This window comes from Hyperolius riggenbachi, chromosome 4 (genome assembly GCF_040937935.1).
Source record: "Hyperolius riggenbachi isolate aHypRig1 chromosome 4, aHypRig1.pri, whole genome shotgun sequence".
NCBI lineage: Eukaryota > Metazoa > Chordata > Amphibia > Anura > Hyperoliidae > Hyperolius > Hyperolius riggenbachi.
This window is the reverse complement of record NC_090649.1, coordinates 311,916,378-311,930,950: the sequence shown is the minus strand read 5'-3', so window position 1 is coordinate 311,930,950 and position 14,573 is coordinate 311,916,378. Positions and strand designations below refer to the sequence as shown.

The window sequence follows — 14,573 nt, the reverse complement described above, 5'->3', positions numbered from 1 at the left end:
AAAGACCTTATAGTTTTTGAGAAAATCGATTTTAAAGTTTCGGAGGAAAAAAGTATACTTTAAAATGCGGTAAATGTCACTTTTAGTAGCAAACCTAACGGTAGTGTAATTTTACATGCATCAAACGAAAGCGCAATAAATTTCCTGACGGGGTTTCCTGGGGGTCCATATGCAGCCGCAGCGCTTTGGCCAGGGATCTCTATACAACCGCAATATGGCTGTATGAAGATCCCTGGCATTTTTTCCTATTTTCCCAATTTTTTTTTATGTTTAGAGTGTGGGAATTTAAAAAAAAAATTATGTGGAGTCCCCCCTCCTGAAACTTTTTAACCCCTTGTCCCCCATGCAGGCTGGGATAGCCAGAATGTGGAGCTCCGACCGATTGGGGCTTCACACCCTGACTATACCAGCTGCAAAAAATGCCGATTTTTGTTCCGGGGTATCTGTTGGGGGGGCCCCCCAGGTTTATTTTGCAATGGGGCCCCATTGTTGCTTAAACCGGCCCTGTGTATATGCCCAGATCTTTTAGGGCTCTAATGGGCCATTTAAAAGGAACATTTGCCTCTGACCCACTGCTCTGTGTGGGTGAGAGTAATATTCCCAATACCTCACTTTTATTGTAATTCATTTTCATATTTGATAGCAGACCATATTCTTGAAACTCCATCATAAGGTTAGGCAGGGCAATATGCAGATCCATGAGGAGGAAAAAGCATGTCATCTGTGTATGCTGCAACTTTATGACTGGATTTAAGAAATGGGAGGCCCTGAATGCCAGAGTTTAATTGTACCCTGAATAAAGAGGTCCCTACGATTAGTATAAAAATAATTGGAGCAAATAGGGGCAACCTGACAGGTTCCATTACTAATATTGAATGCACTCCATTTGCTTTAACCTTAGCAATAGGGAACCTGTATAAGGCCATAATATAGGAAAGCAATCTATCACCCATCCCTATATAATGCAGAACCCCCTCTATAAAGTCTCAATCTACCCCGTCAAATTATTTTTCAGTATCAGTTTAAAAATAAAAGGGCAGGAATGGAGCGGGATTTGGACCAGTATAGCAGGTTTAATGTGCGTATTGAGTTGTCTCTAGCCTCTCTACTGTGAATGAATCCAGCCTGATCCAGATGGATTAGTTTTGCCAAGTGCAGGGTCATCCTGTTGGCCAGGATTTTCCCAAATACAGTAGTTTAAGGTCTACATTTAGTAGGGCAGTTGGTCGATAGCTCTGGCATAGAGCTGGGTCCTTCCCCTCCTTTATAAGGACTGAGTTATGTTACTCTAACATGGTGCACAGAAGTCCTCCTTTTCTGGTATTAGTGTTTAAAGTACACCTGACTATGCTGTAGAATATCATTATGTTTAATGCTTTACTTACTTTCTGCACTGTGACATAAATCACAGCACAGTGCCTTCCTCCCCCATTAGAACCCCCCCCCCCCCCCCCCCCTTCTGCTCAGTTGACATTGTTGACTTGAGAAGAACATCGAGGATGGGCAGGGAGGAAGTGTCAGTACTTCCCTCTACTCTGCTCGTCATCAGTAACGCCCCCTCCACTCGCCATTAGTTCCTATATGCACAGCTCGCTGGGAAGCTGCACTGTGTGCGGTCTTGAGGTAATTTAGCTCAGAACGATAGCGCTGCGTACACTATCGTTCTGTGCTAAATTGCCTCAAGACCGCACACAGCGCAGCTCCCCAGTGTGCTGTGCATATAGGAACTAATAGCGGTAAGTGCTTTTTGCTTTACTGATGACGGGCAGAAAGGAGGAAGTACTGACACTTCCTCCTCGACCATCCTTGAGCTCTACATTATGGATGAGCAGAGCAGGGGACGGGGAGGCGGGGGTAGCTGGAGATAAGCGTTTAAAAAAACGAGGTCAGGGGTATTTTAAGATTGAGTTTAAAGGACACCTGAAGTGAGAGGTATATGGAGGCTGCCATATTTATTTCCTTTAAGCAATACCAGTTGCCTGGCTGTCCTGCTGATCCTCTCTAATACTTTTAGCTATAGCCCCTTAACAAGCATGCAGCAGATCAAGTGTTTCTCATATTATTGTCAGATCTGACAAGATTAGCCACATACTGGTTTCTGGTGTTTTTCAGACACTACTGTACCCAAATAGATCAGCAGGACTGCCAGGCAGCTGGTATTGTTTAAAAGGAAATAAATATGACAGCCTCCATTTCACGCATTACACTTGTCCTTTAAAGTCTCAAGAAGATGGGCCAGGAGCTGCTGTGAATAGGACCTGCAATACTCCCTTGCCCATGGGAGTTTGCGCAAGTGCCCTCTAGACTAGAGCTCTTCTAACATAAGCAGATTTTCCAATAGTCCCCTTTCTAACCATGATAATTTAGGCATTTTAGAGCTTTTAATGTAGTTTGCAATGTTTTTGATGTGTGGTTGATTTATCTAAATGTTGAGTAGGAAGATTATATACATTTTCATTACATTCTTTGAACACTCGTGATATACTGTATCTTCATATTTACAATGTTTATTAGCAGCTGGATCTTTGATCCTGGGAATATGGTTTGCTTTTTGTTGTTTTTGAAAAGACTTTGCCAGGTGTGCGCTACATTTATTCCCGACCCGAACTCATATACTTTTTGCTTACACCTAAGTGTGGCGTATCTAATGTTCTCACCTTACTTATTAGCTCTCAATTTACGGTATCTCTTCTTAAGTAACTTAACTCATTATTTATCTCTTCTTAATTGACTTAAAGGATACCAGAGCCGAAGCCACAATATAAAAAAGACATGGCATGCTGTCAGGAAAATGTGAGCACTCTCTTACTGCTCCCTTGTTTGCAACTTGTGTGCCTCCGTTGCCCCGTTCTAGATTCCATTAGCGGCTCCCGACCACAGCGTCCACTATAGAAATACTACGCCGCGCATGTGCAGTACTTCCTTCCTTCTACCACCTGTGCCCGCAGCTATGTCATCGTCAGATGGGCGTGTCTAGCGACGATGTAGCCGCGGGCACATTATTCAATCAACAAAGTGATCATTTTTCAAGAAACCATACTGAAGTCGATCGACTAGTGACCCACATACTGCAATCAATATCCTATGTGATTCACCATCACATTTGATCTGACCAATGTTGTGACTCCATGTTCTGAATGCAAAAATCGATTCAGAGTCGATCGAATGATATGTGAACAGCAGCAGATTCCTGTACGATCGATCAATTTCTTTCATCCTGCTCGATCGACTAAGCTGGTCGATTCGACATGGAATCAGCCACTTTTCATACATTGGGAATTCTGGAACACACTCGATTCTCTCTCGATTCTCTGAAATGATCAAATCGAATGGTCGATCGTACAGCCAAATTGCTAGATGTATAGCCACCTTTACAGTTAAGGTGAAAAATAAGAAAGCTTTGAGAATCAGCCCCCTTATGTGTTTATCTCATGCAATAGCTCTCCTTACAGTTAAGGGAAATATAACAAAAAGCTTTGTGACTCAACACCATTATTTGTCATTTAACTGCATTAACCTCCTTAGCGGTATGCCTCACACTGTGTCGGGCATACCTCTTGCTGGCCCCAGAAGTCCCCCATGCATAATTAATGTAATCTCATGCCTGTAAAACCTTTAGCTAGCACTAGGCTAGTTAGTACAAGTGTCCAGCTCCCCCCGATTGCCTGTCATACCCACCTGATCCCCCCGTTAATGCATTACCCAGCCAGGATCCAGCGATCGCGCAACCTCCACGCACAGCTCCGGTCTCTCTATGGCACAGGTGTCGAACTCCAGGCCTGGAGTGCCAGATCCATGGCAGTGTTTAGGATGGACTGAGAAAGAAAGGAATATGTTCTACCTGATGGGCCACGCCTTTCCTAATTCAGACCCATCAATTCAAATCAATTTGAGCTGTGCCAAAAATGTGTGAGGATCTCGGCCCTCGTAGGACCGGTTTGACATACCTGCTCTATAAGGAGGATCAGGTTTGCGCATGACGTCGGCGACGTCATGATATCATGTGCGATCCTCCCCATAGTGAAGGCCGGAGCTGTGCGGGGAGGCTGCGCCGATCGCTGGATCCTGGCTGGGTAATGTATAGACGGGGCAGCGGCGAGGATCGGGGGGTGCCGGACACTTGAGCTAGCTAGCCTAGTGCTAGATAATGGTTTTACAGGCATGAGATCACATTAATTTCACATGGGGACACAAACTGTCAAAACCTCCTGAGCGGCGTAACGCTCAGGAGGTTGAAAAAAAAATTCCTGTTGTAACTTTAAAACCGATTTTCTCATAAACTACAAAGTCTTTTTGAAAGATTTTTCCCCCCCTTGTTCCCACTGTTCTCCTTAACATACCTAGCAAATTCGGTAATTCTAGCATGGATGGGGGCTTTGCTATTAACCACTAAAGACTGCGGTATTGACTACAGCAGGCTAAACAGGTGCAGCATTTGCAAGCTTGCAAATGCTGCAATGCAGGGCGATCAGGCGAGCGCCTGACAGAGGTACTCTGCTGCTAGCTGCCTATGCAGCAGCCACCTTGCTCTCTGTGCAGGTTTGCATTGTGGTCGGTGGCTATGGACTTGGGCAGCATTGGAGACGGAAAGGAAGAGGAAGCTTCTGCACTGGAGACGAGCGGAGAAATGAGTGACACAGATGGCTACTGCGGGGTGAAGGGCAGGCGAGCTGGCTACCTATACTGAAAGGTGGTGGGGGGGGGAATGGAGGGAGGGAAGGGCTACCTATACTGGAGGGAAAGGGGGTGGAGTCATCTGGCTACCTATACTGGGGGAAAGGGGGGGGTCATCAGGCTACCTATACTAGAGGGAAAGGGGGAGGGGTCATCTTGCTAGCTATACTGAAGGGAGGCGGCTAGTGACAGTAGCCTAGGGCGGTAAAGAGTACAAATCCGGCCCTGTTTAGAGGAGCAGTGTAATGTGGTGAAGGAAGACAGAACACGTTAAGGGAGTGTATGTGAATCCCGTACCTGCTCAGCCAGGAATTTCCAGTGCCAGCTGACCTGTGCTGCAGAACATAAGTCATGAGGGTTCAGGAAGGAAAATATGTACAAAGACAGAAACCTGGGAAGCACTGTTGTAAAGTCAACTTTGGTGACAGGAACCTCTTCAGTGAACCAATCCTGTACAAATCTACAATAAAACAGCCCAGAATCGCTTTAGTCAACAAACTGCTCAGCAGTAACATGTTGCTAATAGAGTAAAAACATCTAAAAAACATTCAAACATTTTAATCAGAGTATAGCATCCAGTCAATAAAACTTCTGGGATTCTGACCCTTTCACTTAGTAGAGCGGGTTGTTAATCAGTTGAAAGTGAATCTGAAGTCTAATTTAAAACAAAAAACAGATACTTACCTAAGGATAGGGAAGGCTCTGGGTACTATAGAGCCTTCCCGGTCTCCTCATTCCCCTGCAGGCTTCGTGGTTTAGTTCTCACGCCGCTGGAGACTTTGGCAGTCTTCAGAAGCACTCATGCTTCCGAAGACAGACGGCTCTGTCATGCCCGTACATGAGTGCCAAGAGAGGGCACTCATGCGTGCACACACAGTACGAAGTGGCCCGTCTTTGGAAGCCCAAGTGCTTTCGAAGACTGACAAAGTCTCCCCAATCCGGAACAGAGCAGTCTACGGCCAAACGGTCATAGACTGCTAACAGGGGAGCCTGCAGGGGAACGCAGGAACCCGGGAAGTGAATGGGAAGGCTCTATAGGACCCAGAGCCTTCCCTCTCCTTAGATGAGTATCTGGTTTGTTTTTTGTTTTTTAAATTAGGCTTAAAGAGGAGCTGTTAGGTATAAGGTCTCAGAGAAAATAAACACATATATCAGTAGCTAAAGATTGGCTGTACTTACATTACATATGCATTTCACTGTCCACGTTTGTACTTCACAGAATTTTTATATAGTATATGCAGAGATTGATGCTCCTGACAGCTCATGGCAGGTTCCATGTTTTTCTGTCAAATGTGTCGTCATGTCCTGCCTGCTTCCTGATCACAGAAAAGCTCGTACTGAATAACAGTGTGCAGTGAATATTAATTAGCCATGTGGCTAGGAACAATAGCTGACTCCTGCAGTGTACTCTGCCCGGAGATTTATCAGTGCTACGCGCTGGACTGATTACAAGCTGCTGTAACGTCTCATTAGCAGCCGAGGGGAGGGCCCCAGAATGCTTTGCAGTATAGTATGCGGCTTGGGTCCTCTTAGGTCTAACAGCTTTTCTGATAAGCACACATCAAAGGTAAGAGAGATTTTTATCTTCACTAATGCCTTTTTGGCTTCCTTCTAAACTGTTTAACACAGGAGAATAGAGGTTTAAATTAGCTTCTGCAGCCTGACAGTTACTCTTTAAGTCTCTTTTTAAGCTGCTTTGGTGTTAATGAAATTACATGCGACCCATACTGTTCTGGGAAAAAATTCTATTTCTATTTTTATTTTTATATGGGGGAAAAAGTAAATTGAAAAGCGCAGAAATCAAAAGTATAAACACCTCACCTTCCTAATGGCTACCGAGAGATCTGGTTACTTGCAGTCTGCTTTCATGAAGTCTATGGTGCCCACTAATGATCTAATTTTTTTCATCCAATCTTAACATCTCTATGTAATATATAAGGTCCTGCCGAAAGGTGGCCATGAACGATACAATTTACTGAACGATTGTTTACGAATGATTCTTCGGATAAACCATCGGAAATGATCGTTTGTGACCACTAATGGAAAATTGAAACTTATCCGATTTTTGGATCGATCTCATCAATCTGATTGGCTTGGTTAGGACATTTTTATCCATTAATGGTTCAAAGCTATCACTTCCGATCGTTCATACGAAGAATCGTTTGTAAACGATCATTTGGCAGATTGTATCGTTAGTGGCCACCTTAAGCTGGCAACTAACGATACAATCTTTTTTTCATCCAATCTTACCATTTCTATGTAATATAAAGGTAACTGCCTAAATTATCCATTCATTATATTTACTCAGGTTACCCTTTTACTACATAGATTTGGTAAAATTGGAGGAAAACAATTGTATTGTTAGTGGCCACCTCAGTTTACTCTTCTACTACAAACCGTAGATTAGGTAAGATTAGATGAAAAAGATTGGATCATTAGTGGCCACCATTAAGGTTGAGATGAAGTTGGGTGTGATGATGCATAAGATATCCACAAGTTATCACATGTACTACAAGATATCCAAGACATGTACCTGAGGGGAGAAGCAGCATGATGAGATAAACATGCATGAATAGTGCCAGCCTTATACTAATAACTAGGTCCTCGTCCCCCCCTTTTTTTTTTTACTTACCTGCCTGAAAGTGTTAACATTCATGTATGCAAGTGACAGTTTCTCTCCAGTTAAGGCTAGCTGGACTATAGCATAAACCTCACTAATAAAGAATTACAGCCATAAAACTCTCCAGTAAGGAGTTCTATTGCGAACAATACAATACATATAAATGCTAAATTCTTACTGAGAAAAATGCATTATAAATTACTTTTTTCCCATGTTACTGTTCCTTACAGAAGGTAGTGAAAATCTGATCTGTCAGGATTTGAATTAGTCTATTTTCTCACGGAGGATTTTCAGTTATTCCTTTATTTACAAAAGCACATATGGAACTGTTGTTGCTCAGTCCATCTGCTTTTGTACAGAATAAAGTTAATACTGAGAACCCCCGTGAAGAGATGGACTAGATTTGATCAGATTTCCAATACCTACTGTAAGGGAGCATTTCCACTATCCAGCTATTTGCATTGCGTCTCCCCGCAGTTGTCTTCTGGAAAAATATGGAAGTCCAGACACGGCTATACACTGCAGGGTAATCGTGCTGCAGAAATATCTGACCTATACTGAAGAGGTGTGTGTGTGTGTGCGTGTGTGTGTGTGTGTGTGTGTGTGTGTGTGTGTGTGTGTGTGTGTGCGTGCGTGCGTGCGTGCGTGCGTGCGTGCGTGCGTGCGTGCGTGTGTCCATGCGATATCTGGCTACCTATACCAAGTTTGTACACAGGAGACTGAGACCAGGTACTGTCGGATTGCTGATTTATTGGTCTTCATTGGGCATTTACTGCAATGTAAATGCAGCAACAAAAACAATAAATCAGCAATTTAACAGTGCCTGGTCTACTGTGTACAAACTTGGTATAGGTAGCCAGATATCCCCATTCCCCTCTCCCTGTATGCTGTTGGTCAGGGGGTGGCCAGTGATAGTGAGTGGGCATTGGATTGTAAAAAGTACAAATCTGGTCCTGGTGAAAGATGTACACATGCTAGATTTTTGTCTATGATGGTTCAGAATAACTGTCACTACCCAGGTTTTCTCTAAAGTGTATATGAGGCTAAACACATGGATTGATGGCAAACTGCAGTGCTTACTGGGCTTCATCAATGAGGCCTATACCATATAAGTAGTTTTCTCTAAGAGCCCAGACATCACTTACTTCAGTTGTGATCTGCTGCTCCTCAGTAAAATAGAATGGAGAAACTGTTTGCGTTGCTTGTCTGTCCACAAGTCATACCAGTGGCCTATGAGGTTCACTCTATCCTGAAAGAGCTGGGGAGCACATTTATAATTAACTCATTGAAACTCAAAATGTTTGGAGACAAAAGATAAAAGGCAAAAAAAAATTAAAAAAAAAATGGTAAGACAATTGCATCATAATGCTTTAAACTATACCTGAGATTGGGACTTAAGAAAAAAAAATATACATACCTGGGGTTTCCTCTAGCCTCCTCCAGGCTTATCGCTCCCTCACCGTCCTCCTACGCCTCCTTGTTCGTCCCCAACTGGTCCCGAAAAATCCTCCAGTCGGCGCAGGCCGGCCGCCCACGGTCACCTGTCTCGATCCCGTTGCCGGGAGTGTACTTCTCCTGCGCAGTAGTACTGCACTGGTGTAGAACGCTTCCATCAATGAGAGCATGTGCAGTTGGCCCTGGACCAGAGGACTTTACGGGGGCCAGTTGAAATAGAACAAGGAGCACGGCGAGGGAGCTGGAGGAAGCCCCATGTATTTGTATTTTTTAAGTCCCCATCTCAGGTTTACTTTAAGGCAAACCTCCCAACATTTTAAAATTAGAAATCGGGCCACAGGCCACACCCCTAGCCACACCCCATAACCACACACCCAACACACGTGACCCCAGTCACGCCTACCATAAAGTTTTTTGAAGATTTTTTTCCCCCACTAAATGCACATAAGAGACAGCCTTTCACCAGTAAATGCAGGTAATGACAGACAGCCTTTCACCAGTAAATGCACGTAATGAGAGACAGCGTTTCCCCAGTAAATGCACATAATAAGAGACAGCTTTTCACCAGTAAATGCACATAATAAGAGACAGCTTTTCACCAGTAAATGCACATAAGAGACAGCTTTTTACCAGTAAATGCACATAATAAGAGACAGCTTTTCACCAGTAAATGTACATAATAAGAGACAGCTTTTCACCAGTAAATGTACATAATAAGAGACAGCTTTTCACCAGTAAATGCACATAATAAGAGACAGCTTTTCACCAGTAAATGCACATAATAAGAGACAGCTTTTCACCAGTAAATGCACATAATGACAAACAGCCAGTGTCCCCAGTATATGTAGCCAGGGATATATGTGCCCAGTATATGTAGCCAGAGGTATATGTCCGCAGTATATGTAGTCAGGGGTATATGTGCCCAGTATATGTAGACAGGGGTATATGTGCCCAGTATATGTAGCCAAGGGTATATGTGTCCAGTACATGTGCCCAGTATATGTAGGCAGGGGTATATGTGCCCAGTATATGTAGTCAGGGGTATATGTCCCCAGTATATGTAGTCAGGGGTATATGTGCCCAGTATATGTAGCCAGAGGTATATGTCCCCAGTATATGTAGCCAGGGGTATATGTGCCCAGTATATGTAGGCAGGGGTATATGTGCCCAGTATATGTAGCCAGGGGTATATGTCCCCAGTATATGTAGGCAGGTGTATATGTCCCCAGTATATAGGCAGGTGTATATGTCTCCAGAATAGGTAGCCAGCTGCTCCAACCCCCCCAGCAGGAGGAGAGCAGCGCAGTGGAGGGAGAGCGGTGGGCACAGCAGCGGAGAAGGGGGGCCATCTCTCCCCCTTCCCTCACCTTGGGTGCTCTCCCTCCCTCGTTCTCTCCTCTGGAACTAAGTGCGGTGGCTGGCTGCGGGCGGAAATTACCTTCCGTGTCTCCGTCTGGTCTCGTCGCAGGCGTGGGATGATTTGCCGCTACTCTGGTCTGATCCAGACCAGAGCAGAGGCTGCGGCACCAGAACTTTCGGCACTTGGAGCGACATGGAAGGTAAGTCCCGCCCGCTGCCAAACGCCACCGCACTTAGTTTCGGAGGGGAAAGCGAGGGAGGGAGAGCACCATAAGGTGAGGGAAGGGGGGGAGATGGTCCCCCTTCTCCGCCACTGCCCACAGCTCTCCCTCCACTGCGCTGCTCTCCTCCTGTTACGGGCGGCTGTCAACACTGACAGCCGCCCGGGACTTGGGGGGCTCATACCGGGATAGCAGGAGAGCCCTCCAAAATCGGGAGAATCCTGATGAAAACGGGACGGTTGGGGGCTATGCTTTAAGGAGAGTTGCAGTGAGAGAATATGGAGGCTGCAATCTCTACACCCTTTGCCTGGCAATCATAGTGAGCCTTCACCTCCAGCAATGTGTGGGACAGAAACCTGTAAGCAGTCAGAATAGCTGTTCTGCCTATTATGCTGGGTCAGAGACTCGGGGTGTTTCAAAGCAGAGGTCTGCACATCAGCCAGGCAAATAACATGTTTTAAAGCCCATTCCAGACACAGTCATAATATACAATATAACAGTATATTACATGCAATTTGCATACAAAGTTTAGTAAAAACCCACAGCAGTTTTTCCACAACTAAAAAATGGAGAATACATGCTATAACGCCAGAAACCTACACTTGCTTGATCACTGTCAGCTGGCCTCCAGTCACATGGGTTGCAGGGAAGGGTAGGGGGACTGCACTTCCAGCTGAAGCCATGCCTGCCTGCTGACATATGTCCTATCAGGAGGCATGGCTTCAGACAGACTGGGAGTGAGGAGGCAGCTAGGCGCTGCTGGGGATTTTTGAATTGGTGTAGCAGATATTTCCTGTATTTAGTCAGCAAAGATGCCAAGGTTGTTTTGGTTTTTTTTATGTATTTTTTGCAAAGCCTTTTCATGTATAAATAATTTGAAATAATGCTCTATTTAATGTAAGGGAAACACCTGTCTGAATTTAGGCTATACAAGAAGTCAGCAATAGTGCCATTCATCCTCTTTTCCCATCTTTTTTGGTAAGTAGACTTATGTTAACTTTATAACAAACGTTTAGAAATTTGCACATATACCCCACAAAAACACCACCTATGAAACATTGAACGAAAGCAGTAACAAAATACGTGGAGAAGCTGATCATTGTATGATTATTTTCAGGCTGTGCTCTGCCACAACAAAAACCTGTCCTACTAGTGGATAAATGTGTTTATCAGCTCCTTGCTGCGATTTGCCCATTGTCACCTTTGTTTCCTGTTTTTTTTCTAAGGCTGCGTTCCCACTTGAGCCGAGAAAATAGATTTTTCATCTGATCTCCGCTCATTGCAAAATTGACAGTGAGTGGCAACTAGGTTACATATAGGAGCCGTTTACACTTGTCAGCCTGCAATGGATCCATTGGATCCGCTGCGGTAAGCAGAACGCACTTCTCTGCAGCCTGCAATAATCCTGGAAGAGCAGATGTGTTCCCAATATAGCCTATGGGAGTAACCTATCTGCCCCAGGATCCAGCCGGCCCACAGCAGACCATCGGATAGTGTGTAATTGCAAGAACATACCCACGGTTGTCAAATCGCGAAAGCAATCGCTGGTCGCGAAAAAAGTCACCCATTGCAATAAAGTCACCACAAAAATCGCATTGTGGTTATGGACCTTCAGTTGCATACAGTTCATCGGATAGATAGGCTGTAAAAAGAAGTCCTCAACTGTTCAGTTTCCTCTCATGGTCTGCTATACCTGCAGTATTCTACAATTTAGCTTTAGTATTAACTATAACTATTTTTTAAATCCAGGGTTACTCAATACTAGCACTTCTATGGCCTACAACATTGATCATACCACTATTATATATCAATGCTGGGTTTGGCTTCTATATATGGTGCAATTCCAAATTCATGCAAAGGATGCCCCATGTAATGTAGTAAAGTGGTCAAAGTATTCTGGGTGATTAGTAGGAAATTCCAGGTTTGTTAAGAAAAGCTACTTGCTTTCAGTTTGGCTCTGTATCTTGTAAGGTGCTGTTCCTATCAGAAGTTGGTGGAAGCTGCCACCTAAGGCACTTATCCTGTGCAGCTAATTACTCCTGCCACAAGGTAGGAATTTCTGGACAGTCCTGTGGCAGCAGTGCTCCAAATAGAGTACTGTATTTTTCGGACTGTAAAGCTCAATCTACATGGAGCGATCCGGCAGCTCGATTAGCTGCCGGATCGCCTCTTCCGCATCCCTGCGCGTACCCGCCGCGTCCCCGCTTGTGCGTCGGATTCGATACCCGCTCGTCCCCGCCGGCGCCGCTTATCTTCCGCTCGATTCCCCGCTATTGTCCGCTCGCGGGGATTTGAGCGGCGGCGAGATTGGACCTGTCGGATCTTATCAATCGAGCTGCATCAGCGGCTCTATTGATAAGCCACATCGGAGCATGTAGACGGAGCTTATAACTCTCCTGACCATTAGACACACCTAGGTTTAGAGGACAAAAACCAGAGGAAAAAAATATAAACTAAACCTGGTACCATCCATGGTAAAGGGGCATCTTGTGGCTTATGCCCACTTTGTACCTCATGTCTCCTTGTATCTCCCTGTGTCTTTCTCTGTCCCCCGTGTGTCCCCCTTGTGTCCTCCTCAATGCCCCTTTGTGTTTCCGTGTCCTCCGTTTGTCCCCGTGTCCTCCTCTGCATGGGCACAGTACAGGGAATCCATGACATTGCGGCAGGTTGGAGGTTTGTATTGGCAGGCTTTCACAAGTCAGGAACTCCCTGCATTTGGAATATAAGACGCAGTGATTTTTTCCCTCACTTTTGGGGGAGAAAAAGTGAGTCTTATAGTCCATAAAATACAGTACATGCAATGCTGCTGCCAAGATTGTTGTCATTATTTAGTTGACTACAACCAGGCCTGGGGACATTCTAACGTTGGGGTCTATTCACTAAACTTAAGTAAGGGCTCAAACCCACTAGCAGCCTTTTCTAAGCACTGGTGATTTGAAAAAAGCTCTTGCTAATGCAATGCTATTGGCGATTTATAAAATCACATCCCTCAAGTGGGATCACATCCATAACATTACATTAGCAAGAGCTTTTCAAATCACAAGCGATTAGAAATGGCTTAGTAATGTACTGCTAGTGGGTTCCAGGTCTAAAGGTGTTGTGTGCAGACAGCGCAATTTTACTGATATGAACGCCAGCTATGTAATGCAAGTTGTGCAATGGGCATTATGTACCTGGGGTTATTATCGATAAAATTGCTGTGAACTACCTGTGCAGAGCAACCTTATCAAAGCTTAGTGCATCAACCCTTGTTCCAAATCTAAAACCTTGTTCTAAAACTATGATGTGTGTGGTGTGCATAATTCAGTCTGATTTACGGTTTCTGAAATATAGTCAGAACATATAGATATACTGTATACAAGACACTCAGGTCTTCCTTTACCATTCTTGTATGCAGACATTTTTCCCCATCGTACAGCATGATTACCTGATTGTTGAAAGACTTGCTTGCCATTGGTGTCCAAGCACTAAACCTTGTGTGACTGCTTGCATTCTGATCCGAACTAATGTTGTCTCTGATTGACATCTGTGTCTCTCCAGCCTGAAGCCCCACACTGTCCAGATGCCACTTCTTAACACTGTGCGGACTGAGCTTGCGAGGGCTGGACATCATGTTTACCTTGTACACAGAGATTTCAAGAAACGTCTGGTACAGCACTGCCTTACTCAAACTGAATAGTGAGGAGTACTACTTCCATGAGTGTTACAGAGAAAGTGAAGTACATCCCTGTTAATAAAAGACAATATGACAATTAAAAAAAAAGTGTATATATATATATATATATATATATATATATATATATATATATATATATATATATACACACACACACACACACACACACACACACACACACACACACACACACACACACAGTAGCAAGAAAAAGTATGTGAAAGCTTTGGAGTTACTGTATTTTTTTACTATAAGACGTTCCTGATCATAAGACGCACCCCGGTTTAGAGGACAAAAACCTGGGGAAAAAAATATATACTGTGCTAAACCTGGTGCATCCATGGTGAGGTTGCATTTTGTGCATTATGCCCCCATGTGTCCCCCTTGTGACCTCCTCTTTGCCCCTTTGTGTCCCCCTGTGCCCTCAGTTTGTGCCTGTGTCCTCCTCTGCATGAGAACAGTACAGAGAGTCTCCAACGTTGCTGCGGGTTGGAGGTTGGTATTGGCAGGCGTTCACAAGTCAGGAACTCTCTGCATTTGGACTGTAAGACACAGTGACTTTTTTCCT

At 44.4% G+C, this 14,573-nt stretch overlaps 1 protein-coding gene across 1 annotated transcript in view; it reads right to left on the bottom strand.

Moving 5' to 3' along the window:
- ECT2L (epithelial cell transforming 2 like) overlaps positions 1-13,989 on the bottom strand; it is a 101,910-nt gene extending 87,921 nt beyond the window's left edge. The window contains exons 1-3 of the mRNA XM_068279498.1: positions 13,757-13,989; positions 8,440-8,552; positions 4,972-5,134 (exon numbers count right to left, since the gene is read on the bottom strand). Coding sequence (XP_068135599.1) covers positions 4,972-5,134; positions 8,440-8,552; positions 13,757-13,942 — 462 coding nt within the window. The 5' untranslated portion in view covers positions 13,943-13,989. The remainder of the gene's footprint in view (positions 1-4,971; positions 5,135-8,439; positions 8,553-13,756) is intronic.
- Positions 13,990-14,573: the final 584 nt, after the last annotated feature.